We start from the raw sequence: 24065 nt of genomic DNA, 5'->3' as shown, positions 1-24065 counted from the left end.
CAGAGAAGGAAAATGAGATATCTAGATCACAGATCTCTCATGGGATGTTTAAGAAATGTTGCTATTAGTATACAGATGACCCTTCTCACAGTAAGAAAGCTGTTCTCTGAGACTTCCAGGCCCAAATAGAGACTTCCAGGTAGCCACTGAGCACTGGCTTATGCTTCTGTCCTGCAATAATCACTGAGATCATCTCCTTCATTTGCTAAAGTGTCCTGAAGTTATACAGTCACCCTAACTAATAGCAAGCCATACTCGTCTGCTTTCACAGTGAAGCATTGCAACGAAATTTGACTGATCATATAATGATAATTGGAAACTTGCAGTTGGCTATCCATCAGGAAAAACAGTAATGGGAAGGAAACATGGTCAAGTAGTATTTCAGAACATGGGGTATTGTTTTCCGTGAAAAATCAGATATCATTAACTGGCTTTCACCTAGTTGACCCAGGAACACTGGATTTATTAGTCCAAATATTGTTAGAAAGCATGGATTGGATGAAGTTCACTTCCATGTCAACATCACACATATTCTGGTACTGACAGACACTAATCAAAAAGATAAGTAAACAGATACTGACATAAGCTACTCTATGGATTGAATAAATTACCCAGACATTGGAGTTTTCAGGGTAGAGCTTCCACTCAAAGCTGTAGCTCACCTGTCCTACTTTACCCAGAACAGGCCTGGAACATCCCATGGATTATGGAGACAAAGGGGCCCTGAGCAAGGGTTCTACATGTGCATAAAACTTGTGAATATAATAAATCTATTGAGAATCAGAACTCCATGCCTGTTGGTCCTAGACCTGCCTCTCCTGGTTTTCCTTAAGTAAAAATAGTATCCACCTTTTAATTTAACATTAGTAAATTAGTGTGTTTTGGTTTTGTTTGTTTGTTTCAGTTTGGCAAAGGCATTACTTGAATTTTTAAAATAGCATATATTCTTTCTCTAGGAAAAAAAGATGCTGCTATGCCAATATAAAATGTACAGTTGACTATGTTCGTTTGACTCAGTGGCTGAAACTGTTCTGTAGGAATCAACTGGCTATTTATAGCCATGCATATAGAGGTCACTCTAAATGTATACATTGGTTAGGAAGAAAGGGCTGTGACTGCAAGTTCTCTTTTTGCCACTCAGTGCCAACACAGAATCACATCAGAAAAATAGGAAAGTTGTAATGAAGAAAAGTCATTATACTCTCTCATGGAATGTTTAAACTTTGTAATTCCACTCATCTTAGGGACACTTTCTTCTTGGAAACTATATTAACAAGACAGCCTGCACATCAGCACAATTTTATGAAAATACACAAGAAAGACTCATTATACATTTTTCAACACATTTCCTCTAGAGCTCTAGGGTCCTTTCATAGATATTAGTGGAGCCAATCGCTGGGTCTATGTGCACGACCAATGTGACAACTGTGGGTTCTTGAGCGTTCATTGATCTTAACCATTGGAGCGTGCCATTAAAACCATGATACTGACTGTTGTTTCACTAAATTGACTGTCCTTATTAGGAAAGTCAGATAATTTGTGCATAAGGAAAATTTAAAAATCACTGGCAAGATGGTTCTTAGCAGCTGTACCAATATTTATAACATTTTTATGATAAAAAATGGGCACAATCAAAATGTCTATCAACATAAAATGGTGAAATAAATGTGTAAAACATGGTATAATATGCATCAAAAAGCATACAGCCATGAAAATTGATTAGCTATTCATATCTACACGGCTGGACCTCAAAAATTAATGTAGAACAAAAAAATGCAAGTCACAGAAGAACGAATGCAGGATTATCCTATTCATAAAGTTAAAAGCAAGGCAACACAAGACAATTTATTGTTTAAAGTTACCTACATACCTGATAGATTACAAAGAAAAGCAATACAAAGATTGGTTTAATAAAAGCAGGGTAATACTTAACGAGGGGAATGAAAGTCTGGAGGAGCAAGGGAAGATTCAAATGTGTTGTAGTGGTTAATTTTGTAGATGAGGGGATGCACCCACATATATTCTTTTAGGAAACAATAGTAGTCTTCTTAAAATGTGTGCATATGATCTATTTCGTAGTAACGACTGACTAATGTCACATCAGTATGTGAATATTTATGGAAAGTACCTACTCTCATGTAGCTGTGCATTCCACATTCTGAGTATGTAGAATGTTCAACATGAAAGATGATTTGAAAAGTACTTTTTTTTTTTTACTTTTTAATACAAAATGTTAAAGGTATTTTATTTTGTGTCATTAAACACTAGAGCACAGATTGTTCTTTCTATAGCTTTTAGTGCTTCAAAATCTTTTAATTTTTAAATTATAGCTCTTGGATAAATTCTTTATTTAGTTTTGAAGGAATCTGTTTCTCTCCAGAGCTATAAAATCCATCAGAAGTGTAAAGTTTTAAAAGAGTATCTGGGTCAGAAATGCGTCACACTTAACATGCAAGGAAGGAAAGCAATCTGATCTTTTAAAGCTGCTGGCACCATTCCACCTTTCACAGTAAAGGTTGCTTTAGGGGACTTGAAAGATTAAACAACCTGATTCATGGTTGATATGCTTGTTGTCAGTTCTTAAGGGAGAATTTTATACTTGCTTGTTGGGCTATCAAGCTATCTCCACCATGATTCCAAACTTATTTTAGAAAAAAACAAGTATAAAGTGCAAAACAGCAATAACGTCAGAGAGGACTTCAAGCCAAGATTAAAAAATAAATCTTACAGGTGACAGTTCTAAGCTTCCAGTGGCTCAGGATTTTTCACTTGAATGCCCCAAGGATAGAGATTTATTACCTTCAGAAGCTCCCCCTCCCTGGTGGAAAAGATCTTGGATGGACTCAGTCAAAGTCCACTAAGCAAGCAAATACCCATACACTACAGTCCCAGGGAGATGGCCTGGTGCTGTCTTGGTAAAATCCATCACTAAGCAATGAGTGACATATTAATAGCCATTAAATTAATTTCTTCCTCTGTCGTATATAATGATGCCCTTTGTACAGGTAGTGGGAATAGAATGTTTCTTAAATTTAAAGTGCCACCACCTGGGGATCTTGGTGAAATGCAGATTCTGGCCAGGAAGTCAGGGACGGTGCATCTGCAATTTTAAGAGGCTTCCAGGTAATGCTGATGCTGCTGGTTCATGGACCACACTTTGAGTAGCCAGGCTCCAGGCAGAAGAGAAGCCAACAGACAGAAGAACACCCACATGCAACAATAAACTTGGCACATAAAATCTGAAGGAAAGATTACCAGGGTCACTTGGCATTAAGAAAATTCCCTATGGCAAGGTATTAAGGGTGAGAGAGAGAGCAATGACCCGCCATATTGTCTGCACATAGAATCACCCAGAGAGCATCAAGAAACCTGTTGTCCAGGTCTTGGGACCAATTAAATCAGGATTTCTGGGGATGCAGCCAGGCATCAGAATTTTGAAGCTTTCCGGGTGATTGCAATGTGCAGCCATAGATGAAAACAAGTGCTGAATTTAAAACCAATCTAATTATGTGCACTTTTAGACAAAGCCAACTAGTAGACTTGCATTTTAGACCATAATTTATCATCTTTGTCCACTCAGCATTCCCAATGACCATAACTGAAAGAGAAAAATCATTCTTCGGTAATAATTTTCATTTAACAACATGGGTTAGAAGGCAGGAGCTAGAAAGATAAAGATGGTTTGATTGCCAGTGTAGCTCAGTTCCTTTCACTTACCTCCCAAATAATAGGTGTCGCCTGAATCAATCTGCCCATGCAGGGAATGAGCCATGGAGGCTGCCTCACCGTCCACCATCACACTCAGGTGATTCCCTTTTGCAGATAAGGACACAGAATGCCACTGTCCATCATTCAATCCAGCACCTGGAAGTAAACAAAATGGGTTAAAAGAGATTCCTATAAACCCTACAGATGCCTCTAAACAGAGCAAGTACTTGAAAACAGTATGATACCTACTACCTTGGACCACCTGCCACAGACCACCAAGAACTCACCTGAACCTCACCCAGGTCATTTAGCTAGCTGGGCAACGGAGAATGCACCACAGAAGACACAGAGAGAGGTGTAGGGTAGATGTGGGCTTGGCTAGGGGGCTCTAAGTAGGCAATTAGGTGATGTGGTATGCTGGTCACTCTAATCTAGAGGAAAGTGCTACCCACGTTAGTAGGAAGAGGGGCCTGTTGAATAAACTTTGTAATTGCAGAGGGTTCTTGCATCTCATCCACCACAGTCATGGACTGGCCTGTCTGGTACTTGTTTATGTAATAACAAAAATTATTATGTTCAGTTAGGAATATTACGGCCTATATGCACACTGCCAGGGGTGTTTTTCACTTTCTCATCACTCAATTTAGTTAGAAATGTGCAAATAGAAAAGAAAAGAAAGAAATCAGAATGAAAGGGGTAAAGAGGAAACTAGAGTGGATCACCCAAACATTCTGCCTTGAAAAGTGCAGCATTGGTTTCTTCAAGTCTTAGGGCCTTAATTGAATAAAATTTCCATTAATGACCCTGAACAATCATGAAATGATAAAATACTTCCAATTACGTGGCATCGGACGTATTTCAGTCTCATCTAGTCCATCTAGTTTGAGATGTTGAGAAGTACAGGTATTTTCCAAAAATGTTAAGTTATAAAAATAAAAACTTTTTCTTACTTTCATATATTGTCATTACCTATAATAATCTGGGTAGACTATTAGAAAAAAATATACTGGCACTCTTTAAAAATAATAATTTAAGTATTAATAAAACATGAAAATTCATAGACTATAAAGTTATAAAAGCATTGCATTAAAGTATGTGTGTGTATGTGTGTGGGTACATATTCAAGCATTATATAAACATGGAAAAGAGTGGCAAGAAATATTCTTAAATATTAACCTTCATTTTTGGATGAAGGAATTGTGTTTTTCATTTTATGTCAGTTTTACATTTTCTATTCTTTTTCCAAATTTGATACAGTATATCAAGCTATTATTACATTACTATTTTTTTAAAAAAGATTATCAGTCCTTTAAAAGCAGCACTGTCTCTTGAATCTGTGAGAAGAAATACCTATATTTTCTTCAAGTGGTGGAGGTGAGAATGGTCAATTAGTTGAATTGTTGACCAGCTACCAACTGTGCATGACTCTCCTACAGACTTACCTGCTGTGTCTTCTATTGAATGAAAAACCGATGCCATGTCATGCAGATAAATCAATAAGCAGTATGTGTCCCAGTACACTCACCCAGACAATTTGTGTCAGTTCCTACTAGGTTATTTTGTGGACACAAACAACCACCAAGTTTCAATGAGTAACAACTAGGGTTTGTTCCTTGCTCTGGCCCTAGGCCAGCTGGGTTTCTGTCCTCTGTGTTCCAGGCGTTTATTCATGCAGGACCAAGGCTAATGCACAGCCCCCATCTCTAAGTCTCACGACTTAGAGAAAACAGCACTTGGGAGAATCTTGCTATGGCGTTGGCAGCTTCTACTCAGATGTGGCCAAGGCCTCTTCTGCTCACATGCCATTGGCCAAAATGAGTCACTTGGCCAAGGGCAAGGGATTCCCCCCCTTCACAGGAAGTCACTGCAACTCTCACAGCAGTCCCAAGAGATGCATGTTTCAATTAAGGGGGCGGGGGGAGGGGAATAATTGGAATCTTTAGAAATTATGTTGATCAACAGGGAAGGGGGTCATAAAGAAATACTTTCACTCACTGAAAAACAACAGTGGGACGACTGCTTGATTTTTTGATGCCATGTATGAGCATGCTAGTCAGCTGGCATGACTCTAATCTGAGCATCTTCGGGAATGTCCTAATATATTTAACTAATATATTTTACGAATGATAAAGGTACAGACCATTTACAGCTCTATAAATTTAGTAGTCAACCTGTGGGAATTAGAAGTTATGTTAGAGTCCAGTGGAGGTGTTAGCTCCCCCCACCCTCCCCGCAATATGGTGGTATTGCTGGGAGAAAGTTAACCAGTCCTATCTAATTTAATATCATATTTTGGTATGTATAGCCCGCCCAATTGACCATGTGACTCCATGCCCCTCAAATGCTCTTCAAACCAGCTTTTCTTTTTCCTGCTTGATCTCTCATTAATGACTTTGACGTGGACTCAAGATCCACCTGAATGGGAAATGTTTCTAACATGACCCAGAAGGTCAAAGATCCTGTTGTGAAAACAGTAAACTTTGTTTTTCTCAGAAATATTAGTTATGATACTTCCCAACACTTTCTCACTTTCAGGGAGGGGACAGTTTTAAAGTCACTAGTTACACTTCTACCACATGCACATGTACACACAATAAAAATGTTAGACTTGTTTTTTGTTTTATATTTGTGAAGCCAGAAACTTTTTCAAAAACTCAACACTGGTTCATGAAAGATCATGAGGAAAGCTGAGAACTAGAATATGGAGGATTTAGGTTAGACACTTAAAACATATATTATGAAACTGAAATAAAGTTGTAAAAGAAGTTCTGTAATCCTAGAGCTAAAGAAAATGAACAACAACAAAAATCTCTAAATGTTCCTTCCAGTCTTATCATTTGGTGTTCCTCTTAAAGGTTACATAGTATACCTGTCAGTATGATAACTATGTCCACTTAAAATCTGTCATTAAAACTCAGTATTTAGTTTGATTTTGTGAACTATTTCCTCTCTCTCTCTCTCTCTCTCTCCCCCTCTCTCACCTTCGCGCCCCTCCTTTGTCTCCCTCTCTCCCTATCTAGCATATAGATTTATTTCATGGGAGAACTTGCAGAAAGCCCTCAGAATATCTCCTTGAATTTGTAATAGATGCCATTTGCCTATATAATACAAGACTGTTCTTAGAAAAAGTGGTCATTCTAATTTAAAAATAAAATGCAGGCATTTATATTCACTTTCTCCATCTATCCATTATAATTCTCAACCTTTGTTTTTCTGTAGTGTGGTTTCAACTCGGCCCACTTCTGATGAAAGGACAGCCTGTTTCCCAGGCAACACTATTGTCAAAGGTTGGATGGAGACCAGAGAGTAGATTTTGTATTTTTGATTTGTGCTACTATGAAGATGATGCTAATTCTATCACACTCCTCCAGCCCCTCGAAAGGCTTCAATCTGGGGGGATGCCATGGCTGTGGGACTAGTGCCGAAATATTAATAACCAGAAGTTGTTAATAAACAGTGCTGTGCTAAGGGTTTATATATGTTATATCCCTGGATTCTCCTCATAACTCATATTAGTGTCATTTTAAAGACAAGGACACTGAGGCTTCAGAAGAAGAAGTGGGCTACATATCAAAGGAGCAGAGGCAGACTTAGAAACATGCATGGGACGGGAGTCCTCTCATACACTCCGCTCACTTGCTTAAGTCATGTAATTTATTCTAATAATAGGAGCTAATGACCACGGCAGTAGAGACAATTTGGCAAAGGGTGGAATTGTGCCTTTCCTTACATAAAGGGAACTCCATGGGTGAACACGCACACTCATTTTCTCCCTCCTCCTCTGTTGCTCCCACTTTTCCTCTATTTCCACGACCCTTCCCCCCCTGGGCCCAGCCATATGAACACACATGCACCACATTATCCACTCTTGGTACATTTCTCAATCTCTTCAGAACTAGCTTGAGATAACTATTGGGAAAAATTATCCAAAACCTAGAAATACGCTAAAAAATTTCTTTTCAACGTCATTTAATGAAATTTAAGTTTCAATCTGATACATGGGTTGGGTACTTGGTACAAGATTTAAAGTGGAAAAAAACTGCAGCCTGTTTTATTTTTCAACTATTTCAAATGGATAAAAGATTCCCCTTTAAGTGCTACTTAAGGAAGCAGCAAGCATCATGAGAAATTTCTCTTTGGTTTGCTTCTGAAAAATAGCACATTACACTGTAAAACCTTAAAAATTGGTGCAATAAAATATTTATGGAATGTGTCCGTGCCAGCTTACAAAAAATTCAATAACTAATATATATGTGTGTTGGGAGGAAGGGTGGTGTGTACCCATGTGAAACAATACTAAAAAGCTATCTCTTTTAGCTCATATTACATGTAAATTATAAATCTACACAAACCAAGATTTAGGCAATTTACTGAATCTGAGTTGACACTATCAACTCAGTTCATTTGCAAGCTGACCATCATATATTTTTTATTTATAAAAAGAAGGGAAAAATTTAATTTTCATTCCCAGCTTTTCAGTCCGAAACTGATTACCATAGGTCAGGCAAGATATTCCTTTCACATTCAACATTCAGGGAATGAGATGTCATGGTCCTGCTTGGGTTTAAATTTTATCAGTTTTAAATGCAAAGCAGTCCCCAAAGTTCAAAAATAACATGACTTAGAAGTGAGTCTAGAAATAAATAGGTTCTTCTCAGAAAATTACAGAACATTCACCCAGTTAGAAGAAGCCTTATCAAAAACAAGTAGGTACAAAGGAAGCAGTGGCTCTGATGTAAGAGGGAAAAACAACTTACATTATTTTGAAAATCAGTGTGTATATAGGTATAAAAGGCAGTTCAAAGAAATCTATTTTCTCAAGACTACTTGGGATTAGGCTAATGTCTTCTAGTATTTCAAGTTTACTGCTAGTTACTGACCACAAACTTATAAATAATTTTTTTTCTATTTTTTAATTTTTTTTATTGAAGTATAGCTATTTACAATGTTGTGTTAGTTTCAGGTGTACAGTAAAGTGATTCAGCCATATGTAAATACATATATTCATTTTCAGTTTCTTTTCCCTTGCAGGTTATTACAAAATATTGAGTATAGTTCCCTGTGCTATACAGTAGGTCCTTGTTGGTTATCCATTTTATATATAGCAGTGCATATCTGTTAATCCCAAACTCCTAATTTATCCCTCCCTCTCCTTCCCCTTTGGTAACCATAAGTTGATAATCATTTATTTTTAAACTTTTTGATAATTATGCTTTGCTGTAGGTAAACTTCTGTCACATTGACTGACCCACCAGGAGCCTGGAGTTACCTATTTCAAAGGAAAAAAGAATCTAGTTCCCTCTAGTAGGATTATGAATATCTCATGGATTCAGTCATTCATTTATTTTAGAGATCACCAATCTTAGGTTTACATGTAAGAAGGTACAGTCATGGCAAATACCTATACATCATCTCAGATAAGACGTTTATTACCTGCTGTGACATCCCTTACTGGATGTCCAGGCTGGGAAAGACTCAGCTTGAGTTTTCCATCATTAAGAACAAGGATGAAAGCTCTTGATCTGTGTTGAAACTGACTGGTCAGCAACAGCCCTGCTCTGTTCCACGTTCGAAATTGGAAGATGGCAGACACTTTGTCCTCTCCGGATGTGCCTGGCAAAACCAAGTAACTCCTGGAGCTCAGAAAAGTCATGGGAACAGTTTGAGGGTGCGAGCAGGAGAAGGACACATTTCCCTGTGAAAACAGTGAAAGAGGCTTTAGGAAGGCATAGGAGGGATGTTTCTATTTCATTGACAACAGATTTTCCAAAATTTACAGAATTCCTTATCAATGATCCAGCAATCTAGGCCTTTAAAAATTAGGCTTCCCCATGAAACTTACATCCAGATTTACCTTATAGGTCCTTCTAAGCACTGTTCAGCTGGGCAAATCTATTTCTGAGTCTCTTAGAAACTGTCCATCTTCTCCATTTCTCAGCATTTGCAAAGGAATCCCAAGCCACATCTCTCCCAGGCCTAATGCTGGGTGTGGGATACAAGAGTAGAAAAGACAGTTTTCTTCCCTTGAGGTGCTAGATGTTTTTATCCAATGTGAAGCCTAGCACCAAGCATAACTTACACCAAGAACTTTCTTGTACTTGTCTTGGTTATGTAAATGTGATTATAAGTGTGTCACTCAGGTAACAGATACATCTTACTCTAGGTAGGAGAGGCACTTCTGTGCATCTGAAGAAAAGGATATGGCCAGGCTGGTCCTGCCATAGGCAGGCTGGTATTGTCTCAGAAGCTCTCACAAACCAAGTCACCCAGGGCAATCAGTCAGCCTGAGATCTGACCTGCCTAGCAGGTTGTTTTTATTTTTTATATAATTCTGTTTTTAAAGATGCTTTTAATCCCTAGGATACCTCTATTGCTTCAGGAAGAAACTATTTTTAATTACAGTGTCTGGATGGGACGGACTTAATGTAACTCCAACTAAGCTCTCTACAAAAATTTCCCCTGGGATTAAAAAATATTTCATAAATTTCTGATAGAAGAATAAATGCCCAAACATTGCCCTTTCTCTCCGAAAAATACAATGCAAAGAAAAACAGTGAGGCAGAACTTAACTTACCAGATAGCAAAGCATACTATGAAGTCACTGTAATCAAGTCACTGTGTTATTACTATAGGAATAGACATAGCAGTGGAACAGAATAAGGGACCCACAAAAAGATGTGAGAATATATGTAAAGTTAGTATGTAATGAAATTCAACTATGTGGGATAAAGTTTGGGTTAGTTACTAAATAGTGTAGGAACAAATGGATATCAATAAGGCAGCATATAAAAATTAAACTTTATCATATATCACGTGAAGAATAAATTTCAGACAAAGACTTAATTTTTAAAAGATTAAAAATAAATAGATAAATAAAATTGAAAATTAAAAATTTTTACAATTAAAAATTCTTACAAGAAAATCCATGAGACCATGTATAGGTTATAGGCATTTAGAGACATTCCAAAGCTAGAAAGAAATACACAGACCTACTGATCACATACAAATAAAAATATTTATATACTTAACATATCATATAATATTTAATATGGAATTGATAAATCTGAAAAAATATATGGACTATGAATGACAAAGGATTATCTATCAAATATAAAACTCTCTTGTAAATTAACAAAAAGTTAAAAAAATTAAAATAAAAAATAGGGAAAAGAGTAAGGCTGAACAATGATCAGAAAAGCAAATCCAAATGGACAAGAAACAGGTGAAAAGATTATTTAACTCACCAGTAGTCACATAAACATGAAGTAACAAGTAACAATGAGATATTAGTTCATGTTCCTTGAGCTGGCAAGAGTCTAACAGATGTGGAACATGTGGCTGCCTGAGATGTAATGGAAGGGCTCTATCATACTTTGCTGGTGGGAAGTGTCATGTTATAGCTTTTTGGAAGGTAATCCAACTACATTTATTAAAATTTAAAACTGTTTCAAACTTTCAACCAAGAAACTCTACTTTTGGAACTTTGTCCCATCAAAATGAAAGCCCCCAGTATCTGAAAACACATGTGCAATTGTGAGCTTATAGTTGTAAAAAAGTAAGGATAAAGCAGATGCCTTGGGTAGGAAATGACTAGATAAATAATGGTACACTTTCATAATGGAAAATGACGTAGAAATTCTAATGTGGAACTATTCCTGATAGCTGAAAAGAATTCCTACAAGTTATAGTTGAATCAGAAAATCAAGATGGAGAAAAGCTTATATAAAATGATTTTTTTACACAATACCAAAGGTGGAGGCATATAAATTCATAAATATATGTGTGAGTATGAGTGTACCTATCTATAGAGATTTCCTTTATAGATCGGTATAATATTATGGACCAAAGAAGGAAGGACAAATGCTAGCTTAGTAACATCTCAGCTTGATGGAGGGACTAGCCATGCGGAAAGAAGGGAGAAAGAAGGAAGAGGAAACCAATCAAAGAGAAAGACATGGACTTCCCTGGTGGCGCAGTGGTTAAGAATCCGCCTGCCAATGCAGGGGACATGGGTTTCATCCCTGGTCCAGTAAGATCCCACATGCCATGGAGCAACTAAGCTCGTGCGCCACAACTACTGAGCCTGTGCTCTAGAGCCCGAAAACCACGACGACTGAGCTCACATGCCACAACTACTGAAGCCCACGTGCTCCGCAACAAGAGAAGCCACTGCAATGAGAAGCCCGTGCACTGCAACGAAGAGCAGCCCCCACTCTCGGCAACTAGAGAAAGTCTGCAAGTAGCAACAAAGACCCAAAGCAGCCAAAAGTAAATACATAAATTAATTAATTTTTTAAAAAGACACTGCATTAAAAAGCTTTATATGATTGTACTTTAACATCTTTGTGAAAGTATTCATCTGTTTCCATACCTATATAAAAATTAAACCAAACATGAACGAAAAAGTAAAGTAGGCTCTCTTTATGCCGGGTTCTGCATCCTCGTATTCAACCAACCAGGAAAATATTTAGAAACAATATTCCAGAAAGGTCCAAAAGGCAAAACTTGAGTTTGCCCTGCACCAGCAACTATTCACATATCATTTGCATTGTATTTACAACTATTTATATGACATTTACATTGTATTAGGTACTATAAGTAATCTAGAGTCAATTTAAAGTATATGGGAGGATGTGCATAGGTTATATGCAAATGCTGTGCTATTTTATACAAGGGACTTGAGCATTCTTGGATTGCTCCAATAGGGGGGTCCTGGAACCAATCCCCCAAGGATACCTGTACATATGATTTGTACCTTCCCTGCCTTCAGAAGAGGTATATTTTAAAGATGAATCAATCAAAAAAAATTACAGCTCCCTTTTCTCTTGAACTTGCATATAGACTTCTTACCATGATGAGGACTTGTGGTTTGTGTTTCTTGGACAAATCAATGATATCCACCCCATTATAACAGAGATTTTCAAAGCAGCCATGAAAGTTTTTATGTGGGAACGCCACTGATCTTCTGTGTCGAGGAATCCCTCCGAAGCTGATCTTAGAAAGAAAAAAATGACATAAATAATATTGTTTAATGATTTTCTGAGTACCTGCCTAAACATATATGATTAGCAGGTACAGTGACAATTGTCTCAAATCTATTTGGCATTATTTTACATTATCATGTTAATTTCAAATGAAGCTTCATAGGAAGATTTACCAATGTTTTATTTATTACATTTAGATAAATAAGTTAAATATCCTTCTTACAATTTGCTGCTCATATGGCTCTGTCATTTTTGTTGATGAAGAATGCTGCATCTTTATGTCCATGGTAAATCTTGATTTGTGCGACAACGCAGCCTACTGTGATGATATTCTACTTTATAAACCAGTCTGTAGGATCCTGGTCTTTGCCATGACTCTGATAGGTTAGAATAATAAAGCCACTGATAATATCATTCAAGACCAGAATCTCCAGCTGGTCTTTGCTGCTGAGGACACTCATACCAAACGAATGTTGAAATCTGGCTTGCTGAGAGATGCACTAAGCAGAACTGGCAGAACAAATGCTGCATTTCAGTGTAGGTTAGACACACATAGGCAACATGCTGCAAGTATTGTTAGGCCTTTAAAAATCCCAAGAAACAGTATTCTGAGTTGTGAGCATTTGGCTTTCTTGTTACTTAAAAAATCAGGTTGGAATATATGGTGATTACTTCTCCAAGTTATCCTAGGTAGCTATTCCTTTTAGGATTGCCCTAGAACACAGAAATCTCCAAGGTAATATTCACAGCCAAACACCAGATGGAATACAGAAGAACTGTGCAAACAATTGCATTTAAAAACGTTCCTTGTTTTATTGGTACCTCCTCAGGTATAGGTTTCCTAAACTTAATGACTATTTACTCTCATGTGAAGACTAACATCTGTAAGGGATAAGATGTCTCAATAGCTCAAGCATGCATCTCCCACTGTGCAATTATCACCCATAGGGAATATTTTACCAGAATTCTGAATTACTAGGAAAGGGAATTTCTCTGTGTAGTAGTATTTTCTATAGAGGGTTACTTTGCATTTAAGTGATAAAATCTGTAATACTTAAAAAGTCATTTTCACACCTTATAATCAATATCCACATAGCTGGACTCTCCCTTTGCCCGAAAATGATGAGTGTGCGTGTCCACGGTAAAGTTGACATCTGTATCGAGGAGCTCAATGAGGACAGAATGCCAGTGCTCGTCGTCCAGCAGGCTGCCCAGCATGAGGGCATCAGGGGAGGGCAGGTTAGCATCGCCTGAAAAGAGAAGAAGGGTAAAAGCACTGTTCCATCCAGTTCAATACCAAGATTTCTACAATATTTTGAAGTTCAGCACTTCCCACAACAGTTACACTTTCTTGACATCATTTTATCCCACGAACTGGTCAGCTGCTTTTATCTTAGTCTTAAATACAATCTTCTTTTGATCTTGAGTAACATATTCTATCTTGTTTTATTATTATTATGCACTGAATTTTCATTTTTCTTGAAAATAGTTTTTTCCTCGGACGTCATTCATAAGACTACTTCAAAAATTTCCGATAAGCCACTCTTGTCTTTATGATATTATCAGGTTATTTACTGAGCATCTGCTACTGATCTTATACAATTATCAAGCTATAAAGCTTTTTACGTAAAGACGTACTCAAGATACACAAATGTTGTTCTTAGTATAGCTCAGTTGTAGGTGACCATCTTTCCATTTGCCTGGACAGTTCTGGTCTTCAGAGTAATTATTTATAGGGTCTGCTTTCTTTCTTAAAAGATTTTTTTTTAATTTAAAGAAAAGCAGACTGCCACATGCAGTGCCTCATTTGGATGTGTCTGGAGTCTTGGAAGCTTGACTACCCTATGTTCTCCGACAAATGGACCTTGAGAGCTTGTTTGGAGGTTCTAGCAGGGGAGCAATGCTACTCGTATAGCCTTGACTGAAGAACGGTCCTTCTGTATCGGGGAAGGTCGTCGTCTTCGACCGAGCACACAGCCTCGGGAGGGACGCACATGGAGCAGTGAGGGAGGAAGGGGACACCTGCCTAGACAGCCAGATCAGCCGAATCAACACTGGCGATCAATGGGGTAACAGATGTCACAGCCAGATCGCCCTCACATCCAAAAGTATTCTGGTTTTAAATTAACTACTTAACTGTGAAAGAATTCATTATAAAAAGATACTTTCGTCTAAATAGTATGTCCAAAAACACCACCTTGTAGTTTTTTACCTGAATTAATGAATAAGATGAGTTTTCCTTTAACTAACTCCAGGGTGATATGTTTACCATTGGGTCCTTCTCTGTGGAGTAGAATCCCATTGTTTTCTCTGGTTTTAAATTTCAAAGAAATAACTTCTTTTGTTGGATTCATGGATTTCTGTTTAAATGTGTACAGCAAGGAACTTTTCCCATCAAAATGAACCATCTCAGATCCTACAGTGGAAGACATTAAAAAGTGGTCTAAGTATAATATATTCTTATTAGTGCATTGAAATGTGTAAGTCAACATACACATACACACATACATAGCATATCTCTGGTTTGTTTAATGCAGGGGGAAAAAACTCTACTGCTAATTTTCTCTTGATACTGGTAGTTGATATATCTAAACTCCACTCTTAACCTTTTCTGACATTGTCTCCAAAATGTATCATCTAGAAATACTTTCGATGAATAATTCTAATTGCTCCTGTCTTTTATTGGCCTATTTTCATCCTGTAAATAATAAAGATCAGGAAAAAAGCTGAAGTCAATCTTCCTTGAATAAAGTCTCCTTGCATGTTTAACAATCATTCAACATTTCTGTTTTTCTGAAAATTTATAGGTGTTCTCACACACTGGTAAGAGGTAAAATACCAGTGTCACTCAATGTAAACGGCTTAATTGTTTCTGAACAAGCAGCTTTGACTTTTAACAATTTCCACATAAGCAGTCACTTTGATATACTTTTGTCTGTCCATAAAAGACACACATAGACACCAGACATACTAAATACTACTCTAAACTCATGTCTTCAGTTAACAGGATGAATTTTTCTCCCAACATTTTGGCCCAGTGACAGCACAAAAGGGCACACCTATTTTGTGTTGTGCCTTAAGCATGCTATGAAAATTGTTCTGCTGCAGCAGGCCATTGCTACACTGCTGCCATGTTCTCACGACTTTCTCACAGCGTCTTATCTTTCCAACTATCAAGGTCACTTGCACTCAGTTTATATTAAGTAGTTATATTTTATCATTAGTATAAAAAGGACAGTGAAACCAACTGAAGACAGAACAAGATACACACAGTCATTTTTATTACCCAGAAAAATCTCTTATTTTTCCTCTTTCACAAGTAAAAAGAAAAGGCATAATTGTCCTTTAATTAATAATACATTTGTCATAAATAAAGGTCTAAGAGAAAGCCAATAAAATATGAAGCTGACGTCTTTCAAGCCAATGATAGGTTGTTGTTTATTTAATTTCACAAAAAGTTGTGACTAATGTATACTTGGACCTGCATTTTATTGAGATTAACTAAAATATTTCCAGAAAACCCTTTATGTTCACAACTTAGAAGAATCATCCATTTTATGCAGCTACCTTTTGAAAATTCAGAAGTTTGATTCATGTACATAGTGTAAAACATATAAACACTGCAGTCTGTCTATAAGTTGTGTAAGCAAATAATTATTCTTCATTGCATAATTAAATAAACATGCCTGATAAAAACATAACTGTCAAATTCAAACGATGTCCCTTTGAGTATTAGATGACAAACTAATGAAAACTTGATAATAAAGAATTTAAATGCTTTCACATTTTTGAACTACAGTTTATGTGTCACTGAAAGGCAGTGATAATAATTAAGGCTTATTATTTCAGTCAGCTAATAATTTTTTTTCCATAAATAATTTTGCCAGGGTTATTTTGATCGAATAATTTTTGTCCTCATCTTCCCTGTTGCTGTTGTGTTTTTTAATAGTAATATTGATCTTCTTGGGATCAGAATCTCCTGGAGTGTTTGTTAAATACAGATTGCTGGGCACCATCTCAGAGTCTCTGTCTAACCAGGTTTGGTGTGGGACCTGAGAGTTTGCATTTCTAACAAGTCCCCTAGTGATGTTGACACTGCCTGTCTGTGACTATATTTTGAGAACCACTGCTCTAAAGCACCGAAATTATATTTCCTGGAATATTCCCCTCAAGCAAAATGGAGTAGTGAAAAATTTATTAGGTGACAGAAACGCAAAAGAATGGTCTTAAAAAACCTCTTTTGTCCTAATGTTTTGACTTTCCTTCTACTGTGCTCACTAACACTTGTACCTAGAACAACAATTAACCACATGTGAGTCATCAAATTATATCTTATGAGGCAGATTCAACATGTATTTTGACAGATTTTTTTAAGCCTCAAATGACTAGATTATAACATAGATAGCCAACTGAGTAAAGCAAAACCACTTAAAAATAATGTACTTTGTAACAGTCCTGAGATTTTAACTAAAATCTTAAATGATAATAAACTTAAGCTCAATTCAAGAGGTTTAATAGAGATGGATAAAATTAAGGAATTGTTTTCAGAACTCCGGAATGTTAAGCTTCCCATATCCCTCTGCAGCCTGTTATTGTACAGTCCCATGAGCAAATTTTTAAAGATTTGTTGAAAAACGAGCTTAAAAACCAAGAGTAGGTGGCAGAGAGCACATGCGCCTGCAAAGCCTAAAATATTTGCTGGCCACTCCTTTACAGAAGAAGTTTGCCATCCCCCAATCAGCAGAACCATCCAGTGATGGTTGCTGTGCTTGGTTTCTGATTGTTAGGCAGTAAGAATCAGCTCACAACCAGACATTTTGCAATCTTTCTATGATTGAAAAATTGAAAACCCTATTTTATATAGGAAATCACAAATTTCATTTTTTTTTGACCTTCGTGTTGCATAATTCAATACACTTTGTGGCTATTCTTGAATATATATTTTATAAGGTAAAGAATAGGTCAATACTTCAGATCCTGACTATATATTTTTTGTATAATATTAAAGATTGGTTTCTATATAGCTTCAAATTCTACTTTGGCAAGCATTTTGCTTTGGAGTAATATAGCTTTGTTATTAAAAGACCATTTTCTTTCCATCCTCCCTCTCCCCCAACCCCAACCCAATTTCCATCCATTCCACAAGTACAGTTTTATTTTCAGTTGATATTGATGTAGCACCTTCTAAGTATCACAAACTCTGCTGGATGCTGGGATAAAACATAGCCAGACATGGTCCAGCCTTCCTGGAGCTGATGGTTCTTCCCTCACCTTCTCACTTCTACTGTCATGAAAAAACATATTGCACCTGTGATATCCTAGTGTCTTATTGTGGGTTGCTAGGAAACTACAGTGACAAGGAAATAGCTTACAGCCTAGGACGGAAGTAGGAGAAAGAAAGGCTCTTCTCTAGTGAAAATGTTTGAAAAGAATGCAAAATATCAAGGTAATCTAGGTATCGTATCATCACACAATACCCTTTACATGAAATTTACACACAGTAATAGGAAAGTAGCCAACAATGTTTCAAAAAATGGGCTACACTGTTAATCAAGAAGCCCTCCAGTTAAGCCCACACAATAAATAAGAATATGCATTATCACAAGATGATTTCTAACAGGAATGTTTAGATTGGAAAGTCAGTTATAGGCCTCATCATAGAGAATCCATTTTATAAAATGTCATTTACTAACAAATGTTCATAATGTAACCCGAATATTTGAAAACAAATTGGCAAGTCAGCAAATACAATTTTAAAAAATGAGTGCTATTTACTCAAACATGATTTGTAAAAGCAATAGATTAAAAAATGTAACTTAAAAAAATATTCTCACATTTTGGGATAGAGAGTATTTTGCTCACTAGGTAATCAGCAGTGAGCTCTCCAAGTGTGGATGGTGGAGAACCCCAGGTGGCCCCCCTTGAGTTTAATCTCCACTAAGTAGAGGCTTCCTTGACCCTCATATCATTGACCATGGAGTGACCTAGAGAGGCCAACTTTCAAGTCTCAGAGGTCACTGGTAATGAATGCTAAAGTGACCTTGTTTCTATCGGTCCACTAGCATGAGATTTTTGCTACTGGACTGTTGTAAGAACAAATAAAATTTTATATGTCCATAATTAATACAAATAATCCATCATATTTATTTGAATGAAACCACCAAAATAATGCATTAAACTACCACTTAGTATCATACTTAACTTTTATAAGAAATCCTCATGAAAAATGTTCTTGTATGTAATTCAACTATTTAAATAATTGGGGTACATGACACAGAAGTCACTTATGCACTGAAACAGGAAGCGATAGTTTCCCCTATTGTAAGAGTACAGAACCTACATTCTAAAAAAGAGTAGGAGGAAATGTGATACTTAGTTGAAAGTAGAAAGTGTTTTTCCAACTTTACATGATTTTTTTTTTGCGGTACACGGGCCTCTCACTGTTGTGGCCTCTCCTGCTGCGGAGCACAGGCTCCGGACGCGCAGGCTCAGCGGCCATGGCTCACAGGCCTAGCCGCTCCGCGGCATGTGGGATCTTCCTGGACCGGGGCACGAACTCGTGTCCCCTGCAATCGGCAGGCGGACTCTCAACCACTGCGCCACCAGGGAAGCCCTATCATGTAGATTTTAAATGTCTTTTAAAAATAATTGAAAGGGTGAGACTTCTAAAATGGCTGAGTGAGAAGCCTGGCAAATCCTACCTCTCAAAAGCAATGATAAAACTTGAAAAAAAAATGTTAAGGATAAAAACTGAAGGACACTGGAAACTGACCAGAGACATACAACAGATCTAGAAGCATAGATTCAAGAAAATCTACTGAACCTCAATAAGGACAGTGGGAATCTGTGTTCTTTCAGCTAGAGGCTGTTCCACCCCCAGCACTGAACTTCTACTGTGCTTCTACCGCTGCAGAGCCAAGCACATGGAAAATTCCTTCACAAGGGACACTGTCAACAACAGCTATCTCAGTGACAAGCAATAAGGGAAGGCCAACATTGCAGCCAGCCTGAGAGTTCAATGCTGTTGAGGGTAAAGCACTGACAGGCTGACCAGCCAGACACTTAACAAATTTAGAGGAATTTGGAGGAACCAAATTTGTACCAGCAGTCAGGGAACACATCTCTGAGGAAGAAATATTTAAGTGGAGACCTGAATGATGGGATGTGGACAGACAGGTGAAAAACTTGGGAAGAAGCATTTCAAGCCAAGTAAACCACTTAAGCAAAGAAAAGAGTTTGTTGGCAAGTCTTGAGTTGCATTATGTGGGCGAGTTGAGTTGGAGAGATTTGAAATGACTTAGGGTATAATTTGGAGATAGCATATTCAGAATTTGATATTCTCTAGATATGTAGGGACACATGTATCAGAGGTGATTCCCATGTGTCTAGTGTAAGTTCCTGTGAATGATGGAATCATTAGCCAAGAGAAGGAAAACTAGAAGAATAGGTTAAGGGGTAGGGTGAATCAGGTCAAGAAAGCAATTTGAAACTCATTAAGTTTTATGTACTTGTGAAAGAACAATGTTCCTGATAAGAGATTGATTCCATTTTCTTAATAATTGGTCCTATTGTCCAACTCTGAGGTTTTTCAAACATCACAGGTCATTTCAGGATTAAAATTCTGGTAACAAATTATAACATTTTAAATGCCTAGAAGTTATTCCTTTAGACTAATTTAGTTACTATAACCCACTTTGTTCTGCTCCACTTTATTAGATGTGTATTGGTATGTCTTTCAATATTTACTTTCAGCAAAAGCCTTAGATGTATTCCTTTAGATGCAATAATTTGGGAGGTGATTAAAAATAAATCAGTGAGTAGTTCTGTAATAACTTTAATTGAAATTAAATAAATTAAATAGCACTAAACTAATGTCTATTACATACAAAAATATGAGAGGCTGCTCTGTTTCATATGATTTTAGGGTTAATATTATTTTAACTTTAATATTTTTCTACTTAATATCAGATAAAACCATAAGGCTATATTATCAAACTTTAACAAAATTTATCACTTTACCCTTAGATAAAAATCTATCTTCTATTTATACTTGAACATAAATTGAGAAAGAGAAACCTATGCCCCAGTTTAGCTGGTCTACAAAATAGACATTTCCCCTCACCTGCACTGGCTCCTTAGCACCTGGAGGACAGAAATTGTGCCTTACTCATTTTATTCAGTGGGGGGCTTTGAATGGGGTAAAAGTTCTATAAACATGTATTGAATTGAACTGACACTTCTTCTCATTGAGTTTGAGTATTTTCTACTGTTGCCATAATTGGTATGGATCATACAGATCAGCATTCTCTCATATGACTAAAGACCATTATTAACTTCCAGAGTTTTTCTTTGTCATGGTGACTATTTCTCCTTTCATCCTATGTTCTTCTGTTCCTATTAATGCATTTTCTAAACTGAAATCTACTTAGAGCAGAACCAGTACTGAACAGAAGGAAGTTCCATATGCAGACTTTTCTCTTGATATTCTCCCTAAATATTTCAAAATACACATTATTTTAATAGAATGTTAACAGGTTTATAAATATTGACACATGTTGATGTTGTTATATAAAACCTACATTTTTTTAAAAAAAAAAGAAAAAAACCACATTTTTTTCACTGCAACAGTCTATGTATTCTTTTTTTTTTAATTGGAGTATAATTGCTTTACAAAGTTGTGTTAGTTTCTGCTGTACAATGAAGGGAATCAGCTATATGTATACATATATCCCCTCCCTCTTGGACCTCCTCCCCACCCCCATCCCATCCATCTAGGTCATCACAGAGCACCAAGCTGAGCTCCCTGTGCTATACAGCAGGCTTTCACTAGCTATCTATTTTACACATGGTCGTGTATTTGTCAAACCTAATCTCCCAGTTCATCCCACCTTCCCTTTCCCTCCCTATGTCCACACGTCTATTCTCTACGTCTGTGTGTCTATTCTTGCTCTGCAAACACGTTCATCTGTACCACTTTTCTAGATTCCACATATATGCGTTAATATGTGATATTTGTTTTTCTCCTTCTTACTTACTTCACTCTGTATGACAGACTCTAGGTCTATCCACATCTCTACAAATGACCCAATTTCATTCCTTTTTATGACCGAGTAATATTCCATTGTATATATGTACCACATCTTCTTTATCCATTCATCTGTCAGTGGACATTTAGGATGTTTCCATGTCCTGGCTATTGTAAATAGTGCTGCAATGAACCCTGGGGTACATATGACTTTTTGAATTATGGTTTCTTCAGGGTATATGCCCAGTGGTGGGATTGCTGGATCATATGGCAGTTCTATTTTTAGTTTTTTAAGGAACCTCCATACTGTTCTCCACAGTGGCTGTATCAATTTACATTCCCACCAACAGTACAAGAGGGTTCCCTTCTCTGCACACCCTCTCCAGCATTTGCTGTTTGTAGATTTTTTGATGGTGGCCATTCTGACCAGTGTGAAGTGATATCTTATTGTAGTTTTGATTTGCATTTCTCTAATAATTAGTGATGTTGAGCATTTTTCATGTGCCTCTTGGCCATCTGTAGGTCTTCCTTGGAGAAATGTCGAGTTCTTCCACCCATTTTTGGATTAGGTTGTTTGTTTTTTTGATATTGAGCTGCCTGAGCTGTTTGTATATTTTGGAGATTAATCCTTTGTCAGTTGCTTCGTTTGCCAATATTTTCTCCCATTCTGAGGGTTGTCTTTTCATCTTGTTTATGGTTTCATTTGCTGTGCAAAAGGTTTTAAGTTTAATTAGGCCCCATTTGCTTATTTTTGTTTTTATTTTCATTACTCTAGGATGTGGGTCAAAAAAGATCTTGCTGTGATTTATGTATTCTTTTAAATAAACACAAGATTTTAAAACAGGCAATTGTATATTCTATTCCCTTCTTCTATTCCCTCTTAACCAATTTGATTTTCAATGCCTGATTTGACACAGGACTACAGTGCCACATGGATGACTGGTACACCCCCATGAGGCTTACCATTCTGTGCCTATCTAGTCCAGGTTTCTAATAATTTATGCACTCTTTCTCTCCTTTCCTGTCTTCCTTCCTTTCCTCTCTTATTCAAACAATAAACACAGTGATAAACATAAAATTACTTTACAGTAGTGGGGCTAATACAACACTATATGACTGGGAACACTTGAGAATGACGCGGAGCATGAACATGGGAGACAAAGTAGATGGCAGAAAAGAAGGGACAGAAGAGACCAAAAGATGACTAACAACCTCGTTAAAGAAACGAGGGTGGTGGGATTCCCTGGTGGCGCAGTGGTTGAGACTCCACCTGCCGATGCAGGGGACATGAGTTCGTGCCCCGGTCCGGGAAGATTCCACATGCCACGGAGCGGCTGGGCCCGTGAGCCATGGCCGCTGAGACTGAGCGTCCGGAGCCTGTGCTCCGCTATGGGAGAGGCCACAACAGTGAGAGTCCTGTGTGCGTACCACAAAAAACAAACAAAAAAAGAAATGAGAGTGGAACTGGGGATGATTATCCAGGTGTGTGGGGCTTCAGACACTTGTGTCAAGGATGTCAACTTGGAATTGGTCAGACAATATGTAAATGTTGTTGAAAACTTAAGAAAGTGGATGAAAACTCAAATAGAAACCCTTTCAGAGTGGAATACAAAGCCTAGAACAAGTACATAGGGAATGTTGACACTGGACAGAGGGGACTGCTAGAGAGGGGTGGGGCAAGGGAAAGTGAGGAACCCCATGCCAGACACTAGCCTTGGTATGCAGGTCAGCAGGGACTCTAAGAAGACCCCATGCACTCCATTTCTACTCTAGAAATGGGGGAAGAGCTTTTCAGTTAGTGAAAATATATATGCCAAGCCAAGAAGCCATGAAAATCTGCAATTTTTATAGGAATAGTAAATATCATTGTAAATGGAATGTAAAAATATGAAACTGAAAAGAGAAGTTGCATATAAGAGACATTAAATGCCAAGGTAAGCAATTTGGACATTCTCTCACTATCAACAGAGCAGTGGAAATACACATCAAAAAAGATAATAATTATCATTTTGAGCTGTAAACCATATCACGCTAAATTACTGCCAAAAATAAAAATGCAAAGTGCTACACTTGAATAATTACTAATAATAAGAATGAAGACAAAACAGAGCCACTACTATTGAGGAATGTATTTTGTGTTGTTTTACAAATAGTGGTGATTATTTTCTGCTTGCATTTTTATGCTAGGAGTCCCTTATGCCCAACAGCTCGTGTTTGCTGAATTTAGGATGCAGGCAGGTTCCATGACAGCTGCACAGCCAACTGGCCCTTCAGAGGACCAGACACGCAGCTTTGATCTTCCTGGTACCGACCTCTAACCCAAGAAACTAGAGTAATATCTCCTCACG

General features: G+C 37.3%; 1 protein-coding gene across 2 annotated transcripts in view; it reads right to left on the bottom strand.

Moving 5' to 3' along the window:
* LOC131761268 (contactin-associated protein-like 3) overlaps positions 1-24065 on the bottom strand; it is a 226374-nt gene that overhangs the window by 79507 nt on the left and 122802 nt on the right. The window contains exons 5-9 of one of the 2 annotated variants that reach the window (XM_059071797.2): positions 14905-15108; positions 13767-13942; positions 12559-12702; positions 9142-9403; positions 3718-3864 (exon numbers count right to left, since the gene is read on the bottom strand). In XM_059071797.2, coding sequence (XP_058927780.2) covers positions 3718-3864; positions 9142-9403; positions 12559-12702; positions 13767-13942; positions 14905-15108 — 933 coding nt within the window. Of the gene's footprint in view, positions 1-3717; positions 3865-9141; positions 9404-12558; positions 12703-13766; positions 13943-14904; positions 15109-24065 lie in introns of those variants that run through there. The other variant, XM_067039809.1, reaches the window with a different exon arrangement.

Source organism: Kogia breviceps, chromosome 8, assembly GCF_026419965.1.
Source record: "Kogia breviceps isolate mKogBre1 chromosome 8, mKogBre1 haplotype 1, whole genome shotgun sequence".
Classification (NCBI taxonomy): domain Eukaryota; kingdom Metazoa; phylum Chordata; class Mammalia; order Artiodactyla; family Physeteridae; genus Kogia; species Kogia breviceps.
The sequence above is the reverse complement of the archived record's forward strand: the minus strand, read 5'-3'. Positions and strand labels throughout refer to the sequence as shown.